The 10,000-nt window shown below is 42.0% G+C and overlaps 1 protein-coding gene across 1 annotated transcript in view; it reads right to left on the bottom strand.

Annotated features, from left to right (window-relative positions):
• chodl (chondrolectin) overlaps positions 1-10,000 on the bottom strand; it is a gene marked incomplete at both ends in the record, with an annotated part of 17,164 nt that overhangs the window by 4,578 nt on the left and 2,586 nt on the right. The window contains 3 exon segments of the mRNA XM_083777623.1: positions 1,538-1,710; positions 5,464-5,526; positions 5,528-5,640. Of these exon segments, the coding sequence (XP_083633749.1) occupies positions 1,538-1,710; positions 5,464-5,526; positions 5,528-5,640 (349 nt within the window).

The following is a 10,000-nucleotide window of genomic DNA, read 5'->3' as shown; positions in this document are numbered from 1 at the left end:
ACACACACACGCACGCGCATGCACGCACGCACGCACACATTCGCACACACATTCACTTGCGTTCAATGGTTCGCGTTCAAATGGCTGTATCAACAAATCGGCACAATGAACGTAATTTTCTGGTGAAAACAAGGTTTTTCAACGGCCTGTAGGAGGCGCTGTGGTATGCTATTCCACTATGACTCGCGTCCGCTTTTGGCTTCCATCTTGGATGCTAAAGCATATAGCATCGATGCTAGCGATGCTAACATGCGGTCCGTCCTTGCCCTCGAAAACGCCCAATGTTGCCGCCGCGCTCACCGGATGATCAGAAATATCTTATTTCTTCCTCTCTGTAGATTACATGTTTTACCTTGATGCGTTATATTTTCTTCTGTGTGTTTGTTGTTGTATTGTTTATTTCAGTTTTTTGTGCAGTCTGTGTTTTCATTTCTTTACTGCACAGCTGCCCCCCCCTTGGCAACTTGTAGACTTATGTACTGTTCTTTATGAACTTTTAATCTGTTTAAACCAATGACCTCTTCCTACAGGAAAGGATTCCAAATAAGCCTTCTGGCTTCTTCCCTTCCTTGCATTGTATTTTTGTTCTTTGATATGTTATTGTCTATTTTTTGTACTACATGCTAAATAAATAAACCTAAAACCTAAAGACCTCCGATCATCGCCCGTCTGTCCAGCTCCACGGACAGCGCTTCAGTTTCAGAGAAAGAAAGCGTGAAAAGGCGCGACCTAAAGAAGAAGATAATGGCTGTAGAGCATTTGCAGCCCCGCCCCCCCTCGATAGACCCCGGGAAAAATAATTCCCTGTTCATTTTCCTCAAAGACTTTTCAAAAAGTATTATACGGTTACGCCGCGGACAAAGCCGACTGGAGTCGTGACGAATCATGACAACAAATATACACTATTTTGGACCAAACAAATAATTACAAAGAAGAATAAAAACAACAAAAACCTTCTTTCTAATTATTTGTTTGGTCCAAAATATTGTCCAAGTTGTTGTCATGATTTGTCATGACTCCAGCTGGCTTTGTCCGCGGCGTAACCGTCTTTAAATAAATACTTTATGAAATGTTTATGAGGGAAAAAATGCATTAGGATTCATTTCCTGGGCCCTGGCGTCGTCATGAAAGGGGGCGGGGACTGTGCTGCCCACACAAGCAGTGTGTGGGCGGGGCCCTGGCAACCGCGCGCGCACACACTAGGGCTGCAACGATTCATCGATTAATCGTAATCGAATCGATTATTCAATTAGTTGTCAACTAATTTAGTAATCGATTAATCGGATCGGCAACTAATCACTAGAGTTTATTTGCAATTTATCATAGGTTATTTCCCACTTAACCATATAGTTTTTAAATATAGTTTATATACATATAAATATATATATATATATATATATACCATATAGTTTTTAAAGGAAGTGTCATAATCCGATTAATCGTTTAAAACATCGGCAGATGAATCGATTATGAAAATAATCGCTAGTTGCAGCCCTAGCACACACACACGCACGTACGTGCACACGCACACACACACCTGAAGGGGGCGGGGCTGTTGTCGGTCCACTGGTAGAGGTCGGGACAGGAGCTGAGGGTGTTGCTGATTGGCTGATCAGGGCTGGAGTGAGTGGGCGTGTCCACCCGGCGCAGACCAATCCAGAAGTCTCCGTCGCTGATGCTGGACCCGCCCACCGAGCCGGTGCGCATCTCCTTTTGGATTGGCCAGGAGGGGGGAGGGGGGAGGAGTTATTATATTTATATATATATACACGCATGCAGTTGAAGGTGGCATTATTATTAATATTAGAATACATAATTATATAGTGTTTATCCAGATTCTACACAAAATGTCTTCTAAATCCTGACTGTTTTCTGTAAAGTAAAACCTCATGTTTCTGTATCAGTGGTTCTCAAACCTTTTCATGTCAAAGATTATATGTAATTGGTGCAGAAGATTTGATTTAACCCATTCTGAACGGGAACCCATTTTGGTGTTAGCATTATGTTATGCTTTAGCTATTGGAAAATAGCAGATCTACAAGCTTATTTTTGAAAAATCGAAGAACGACTGACATTTTTAGAATCTGATCTCAGGTCAGAATGCTTAAAGCGCCCAAAAGTCCTTCTATTTCTCAACAGCTAAAGTATGACATAATGCTTAAAGCCCCCAAAGGGGTTCCCTCCCAGAATGGGATAATATAGACCCCCCCCCAAACCCCCCCCCCCCCCCCCCCCCTCTTCCATTCCCTACAACAACCGGGAGGGATAATGTTGAAGTCAGAAGTGAAGACGGAAGTGTAGTGTAGTGTGGTGTAGTGTAGTGGTGCATCATGGGTAGTGTAGTGTAGTGTGGTGTAGTGTAGTGTACATGTCAGAACCATGGAGAGCTCCTTAGATTAGGAGACAGAGTTCTGTATGTCGGGTCAGAACCATGGAGAGCTCCTTAGATTAGGAGACAGAGTTCTGTCTGGTCAGAACCATGGAGAGCTCCTTAGATTAGGAGACAGAGTTCTGTTTGGTCAGAACCATGGAGAGCTCCTTAGATTAGGAGACAGAGTTCTGTCTGGGTTAGAACCATGGAGAGCTCCTTAGATTAGGAGACAGAGTTCTGTCTGGTCAGAACCATGGAGAACTCCTTAGATTAGGAGACAGAGTTCTGTTTGTGTCAGAACCATGGAGAGCTCCTTAGATTAGGAGACAGAGTTCTGTCTGTCGGGTCAGAACCATGGAGAGCTCCTTAGATTAGGAGACAGAGTTCTGCTGGTCAGAACCATGGAGAGCTCCTTAGATTAGGAGACAGAGTTCTGTTTGGTCAGAACCATGGATAACTCCTTAGATTAGGAGACAGAGTTCTGTTTGGTCAGAACCATGGAGAACTCCTTAGATTAGGAGACAGAGTTCTGTCTGTCTGGTCAGAACCATGGAGAGCTCCTTAGATTAGGAGATACGAGCCATTCTTTCTGAGCCGTGAACAGGGAATTCTACCACTTCAGTGATGCTTGCGGAACTCGACTCCGTCTCGTTCCTACGACCGCATCACTGTTGTGGCAATAATCACGTTAAACAACACCCTCTCGTGTAATATTGCTTAAGTGAACGGCAGGGCGAAACGAAAAGTTTAACCCATTGATTCTCAGCTATTTTCATTTCAAGGACCCCCAAATTTAAATTGATAGAAAGTAGCCTATAGGCCATTTCATTATGATTTTCATCTCTGGACTGGGACAAGAGTCTCCATCCATCCATCCATCCATTCATCCATCTTCAACCGCTTATCCGTAGTCGGGTCGCGGGGGCAAGAGCTTTGAGTGTTCCAGAGCAACATTAGTGACTTCCTCCTGGGGGACCCCTGCAGTCTACATAAAGCCAAAAGCCAGTGTTCATTTAACCTATTCTGAACGGGAACCCATTTTGGTGTTAGCATCATGTTATGCTTTAGCTATTGAAAAATAGCAGATCTACAAGCTCGTAGCGCGCCACCGAGTGGCGCGCTACGACCAGTGTGTGTCCAGTGGAAACCTCGTATGAATCTGATCTCAGGTCAGAATGGGTTAATCAGACCAGTGTGTGTCCAGTGGAAACCTCGTATTAATCTGATCTCAGGTCAGAATGGGTTAATCAGACCAGTGTGTGTCCAGTGGAAACCTTGTATTAATCTGATCTCAGGTCAGAATGGGTTAACTCAAACTGTAGGCTAGGCCTACAAATGCTCACATCCACATCATGGCTATAATAAATGCATTAGAAAACTCTGTTCGTCCAGAGACTCGATGCTCAGCAGTGCCCCCCCCCCCCCTCTATAATAACAGATCTATAGTAACAGACCTGTAGCAGGTGTTATAATAACAGATCTATAGTAACAGACCTGTAGCAGGTGTTATAATAACAGATCTATAGTAACAGACCTGTAGCAGGTGTTATAACAGATCTATAGTAACAGACCTGTAGCAGGTGTTATAACAGATCTATAGTAACAGACCTGTAGCAGGTGTTATAACAGATCTATAGTAACAGACCTGTAGCAGGTGTTATAATACAAGGTCTATAGTAACCTGTAGCAGGTGTTATAATAACACAGATCTATAGTAACACATATCTATAATAACAGATCTATAGTAACACAGATCTATAGTAACAGACCTGTAGCAGGTGTTATAATAACAGGTCTATAGTAACAGATCTATAGTAACAGATCTATAGTAACAGACCTGTAGCAGGTGTTATAATAACAGATCTATAGTAACAGACCTGTAGCAGGTGTAATAACAGATCTATAGTAACATAGATCTGACCTGTAGCAGGTGTTATAATAACAGATCTATAGTAACCTGTAGCAGGTGTTATAATAACAGATCTATAGTAACAGACCTGTAGCAGGTGTTATAATAACACAGATCTATAGTAACCTGTAGCAGGTGTTATAATAACACAGATCTATAGTAACACAGATCTATAGTAACATAGATCTGACCTGTAGCAGGTGTTATAATAACAGATCTATAGTAACAGACCTGTAGCAGGTGTTATAATAACAGATCTATAGTAACAGACCTGTAGCAGGTGTTATAATAACAGATCTATAGTAACAGACCTGTAGCGGGTGTTATAACAGATCTATAGTAACAGATCTATAGTAACCTGTAGCAGGTGTTATAATAACAGGTCTATAGTAACCTGTAGCAGGTGTTATAATAACACAGATCTATAGTAACACATATCTATAATAACAGATCTATAGTAACACAGATCTATAGTAACAGACCTGTAGCAGGTGTTATAATAACAGGTCTATAGTAACAGATCTATAGTAACAGATCTATAGTAACAGACCTGTAGCAGGTGTTATAATAACAGGTCTATAGTAACAGATCTATAGTAACAGATCTATAGTAACAGACCTGTAGCAGGTGTTATAATAACAGATCTATAGTAACAGACCTGTAGCAGGTGTAATAACAGATCTATAGTAACATAGATCTGACCTGTAGCAGGTGTTATAATAACAGATCTATAGTAACAGACCTGTAGCAGGTGTTATAATAACAGATCTATAGTAACCTGTAGCAGGTGTTATAATAACAGATCTATAGTAACAGACCTGTAGCAGGTGTTATAATAACAGATCTATAGTAACAGACCTGTAGCAGGTGTTATAATAACAGATCTATAGTAACAGACCTGTAGCAGGTGTTATAATAACAGATCTATAGTAACCTGTAGCAGGTGTTATAATAACAGATCTATAGTAACAGACCTGTAGCAGGTGTTATAATAACACAGATCTATAGTAACACAGATCTATAGTAACATAGATCTGACCTGTAGCAGGTGTTATAATGACAGATCTATAGTAACCTGTAGCAGGTGTTATAATAACAGATCTATAGTAACCTGTAGCAGGTGTTATAATGACAGATCTATAGTAACCTGTAGCAGGTGTTATAATGACAGATCTATAGTAACCTGTAGCAGGTGTTCTATGTCTCTCTGTTCGTCCAGAGACTCGATGCTCAGCAGCGCCCCCCCCGTCCATCTCACACGCCCGCCTGGCCTCCCAGAATGCAACGCGGCTCGACACGTCCTGGAAGTACGCCATCTTATAGCAGGGAAGCTCCGCCCCCCCGATGCACACCGTCTGGCCTGGGGGAGGGATAGAGACATTCACTTTACATTAGAGAGAGAGAGACATTCACTTTACATTAGAGAGAGAGAGAGACATTCACCTTATATTAGAGAGAGAGAGACATTCACTTTACATTAGAGAGAGAGAGAGACATTCACTTTACATTAGAGAGAGAGAGACATTCAGTTTACATTAGAGAGAGAGAGACATTCACTTTACATTAGAGAGAGAGAGAGACATTCACTTTACATTAGAGAGAGAGAGACATTCACTTTACATTAGAGAGAGAGAGAGAGACATTCACTTTACATTAGAGAGAGAGAGAGAGAGACATTCACTTTACATTAGAGAGAGAGAGAGACATTCACTTTACATTAGAGAGAGAGAGACTCACTTTACATTAGAGCGACAGAGAGACATTCACTTTACATTAGAGTGAGAGAGAGAGAGACATTCACTTTACATTAGAGAGAGAGAGAGACATTCACTTTACATTAGAGTGATAGAGAGAGAGAGACATTCACTTTACATTAGAGAGAGAGACATTCACTTTACATTAGAGAGAGAGACATTCACTTTACATTAGAGAGAGAGACATTCACTTTACATTAGAGAGAGAGACATTCACTTTACATTAGAGAGAGAGAGAGACATTCACTTTACATTAGAGAGAGAGACATTCACTTTACATTAGATAGAGAGAGACATTCACTTTACATTAGAGAGAGAGAGAGAGAGAGACATTCACTTCACATTAGAGAGAGAGACATTCACTTTACATTAGAGAGAGAGATAGAGAGAGAGAGACATTCACTTCACATTAGAGAGAGAGAGACATTCACTTTAGATGAGGGGGGCGTGTCCTAGATGAGGGGGCGTGTCCACTCAGTCTAGATGAGGGGGCGTGTCCTAGATGAGGGGGCGTGTCTGAAGGGGGCGTGTCCTAGATGAGGGGGCGTGTCTGAAGGGGGCGTGTCTTTCTGCTTTAGGGTTGAATCCTCAGTCTAAGAATTTAGACAAATTGATGACTTACCGTTGACAGAGACTGGCTTTAACCACACGCACGCACACCCACATGCACCCGCACGCACATACGCACGCACCCACACGCACGCACACACACATGCACACACGCACGCACCCATACGCACGCACCCACACGCACGCACACACACATGCACCCGCACGCACCCATACGCACGCACCCACATGCACGCACACACACACGCACACACATGCAAGCACCCACACACACACACACACACACACACACACACACACACAGACAGTCGTGGGTAAATTGGCAGTGTGCCAGAGGTGTGGTCACTTTTGGTCCTCTCTGGGGACCAGTTTGTCTAATTCCCATCAGACCCCCCACTGTCAATACACACACGCACACACACACACACACACACACGCACACACACACGCACACGCACACACACGCACGCATGCACGCACACACACGCACACACACGCACGCACGCACGCACACACACACACACACACACACACACACACACACACACACACATAGCAATGGAGTTAAACCCATTCTAGTTTAACTATATATTTCAGTACAATTGAGTTAGGAATCAGTGTGTGTGTGTGTGTGTGTGTGTGTGTGTGTGTGTGTGTGTGTGTGCGCGTGTGTGTGTGTGTGTGTGTGTGCGTGCGTGCACGGGGTGGGGGTTGTCAGATATAATCCATAAAACCACAAAAACCGCTGAGAAACCTCTTGTTAAAGATTCCCCAGTGATTAATACGTATAGAAGCTGCACACACATACACACACACACACACACACACACACACACACACGGTGCATTAAGTGATTAGGTTTTATCTGTTCTGCGACATCATCACTTTAAACCCTTAAACTCTGCCTGCCTGTCTGTCTGCTTACCTGTCTGTCTGCCTGTCTGCCTGTCTGCCTGCCTGCCTGCCTGTCTGTCTGCCTGTCTGTCTGTCTGTCTGCCTGCCTGCCTGCCTGCCTGCCTGCCTGCCTGCCTGTCTGTCTGCCTGCCTGCCTGCCTGCCTGCCTGCCTGCCTGCCTGCCTGTCTGTCTGTCTATAGTCATTATTGTTCCTATGAAATCATTTACGCACTACTGATGACCTTTGACCTGTGTGTGTGTGTGTGTGTGTGTGTGTGTGTGTGTGTGTGTGTGTGTGTGTGTGTGTGTGTGTGTGTGTGTGTGTGTGACTGTGTGTGTGTGTGTGTGTGTGTGTGTTTCTACCCCTGTGTGAGTAAACCACTAACCACGCGCACACACGCGCACACAACAGTCACAGCATGTCGGTTTAGAGGATCTACAAGCTCACATAGATGAGAGGTGTTTGGAGATCGGCTATTTTTCAAAGATGTCCATGCACACTGTCAGATCTGGTATTATGGGTTGTAAAGGTAGTAATGGATTGTCTGAGTCCTGCATGTGGTGCAGTGTTGTTTTCGTCGACTAAAACTAAGACGAAAGATGTTCGTCGACTACCTTTTTTCACTGACTAAAACTAAATAAAAACAAATCTTTGATGACTAAAACTAAGACTAAATATAATGACAATTTCGTCATCAAATAAAAACTAGACTAAAATGTTAGGAAGGGACTAGTGGACAAGAGATCCAGTTTTATGCTGGGTTGCATGCGTTGTGAGATTGTATATCTGCTATTTAAGTGTAAAATATGTCATTACGACATCAAGGCCTGTCAAAACACATTTTCGTCGACTAAATCAACTGTATATTTAGTCGACTAAAACTAGACTAAACACTAGAACATTCCAGGTGACTAAAATGTGACTAAAACTAAGTGAAAACTATTCAAGAGACTATGACTAAAACTAAAATAGAAATTTGCTGCCAAAAAAAACAACACTGGTTTCTGAGTCCTGTGGTGGAGTTCTGCTGTGGTTCTGGTTCTGTGTTGTTTTTGGCATCAAATTTCTATTTTAGTTTTAGTCATAGTCTTTTGAATAGTTTTCATTTAGTCTTAGTCACATTTTAGTCACCTGGAATGTCTTAGTGTTAGTCTAGTTTTAGTCGACTAAATGTCATAAGATTTTAGTCGACTAAATCTACAGGTGATTTAGTCGACTAAAATGTATTTTGGCGGGCCTTGAGGCCGTTTTTACACTGCGACGTGTTGCGAGCTTGTAGATCGGCTATTTTCAGCATGCAACCAAGTGTAAACTGACTTATACTGGATCTGTTGTCCACTAGTCCCTTCCTAACATTTTAGTCTAGTTTTTATTTGTTGACGAAATTGTCAGTATATTTAGTCTTAGTTTTAGTCACCATAGCATAGTTTTCATTTAGTTAAAAAAAGGTTAAAAGGTAGTCGACGGACATTTTTCGTCTTAGTTTTAGTCGACGTAAACAACACTGAAGTGGTGGAGTTCTGCTCTGGTTCTGGTGAAATATTTACCCATTCTGGGCAGGAACCCCTTTTGGTGTTTTAAGCATTCTTTTATGCTTCAGCTATTGAAAAATAGCAGATCTTCAAGCTCGTAGTGCGGCACTCAGGTGGCTGGCATCTCCCTCAGAGATAGGGTGAGAAGTTCAGTCACACGAGAGAGACTCGGAGTAGAACCGCTGCTCCTTCGCCTGGAAAGGAGTCAGCTGAGGTGGTTCGGGCATCTGGTTAGGATGCCTCTCGGGCGTCTCCCTATGGAGGTCCTCGAGGCATCTGGTTAGGATGCCTCTCGGGCGTCTACAAGCTTGTAGCGCGGCACCGATTGCCGTGCTACAAGCTTGTAGATCTGCTATTTATTTTTACATCGAGAGAATGTGGCGCAAATCTTTTAATATATATTTTTTTTTCAGAGCGAACGTTTTTAACTCAAATCTTTCCTGTCAGGATTTAGAGGATTTATTTTTTATTTTGACGTCAGGCCTAAATAGGTTAAACATATATACAAAATACTATTTAATTTTTGACCCCTTTGGTAACACTTTATATTAAGGTCGCCTTTATAATGCATTATAATGTGCTTATTATAAGGCATTATAACACTCGTTATACATGTGTAATCATGTATAACAACTTATAACCATGTTTATAACATATATTATAAGTGCTGCAGATCATAATGCCATTAGTATGCTCAGTGGAACATCACATTAAGTATTATAGATGGTTATAAAGACACATAGAGAAGTGCTGTAATATCTGTGTCATATAATGCATTATAACCAATGTGTTTATTAAACGGAATAATGTCTTATAAACATCAATAATATGATAAAGCATAATATTAGTCATGGTGTATAGGGTATTTTAAAATGATACAACGGCTGATAACCATTAAAGAATGTTGCCAACTCTACTTAAAGGTCTCAAAGTCCTGCTATATCAAATTATTGATGTTTATAACACAT

The sequence above is a fragment of the Protomyctophum parallelum genome (assembly GCF_964188405.1).
Source record: "Protomyctophum parallelum genome assembly, chromosome: 12".
NCBI lineage: Eukaryota > Metazoa > Chordata > Actinopteri > Myctophiformes > Myctophidae > Protomyctophum > Protomyctophum parallelum.
The sequence above is the reverse complement of the archived record's forward strand: the minus strand, read 5'-3'. Positions and strand labels throughout refer to the sequence as shown.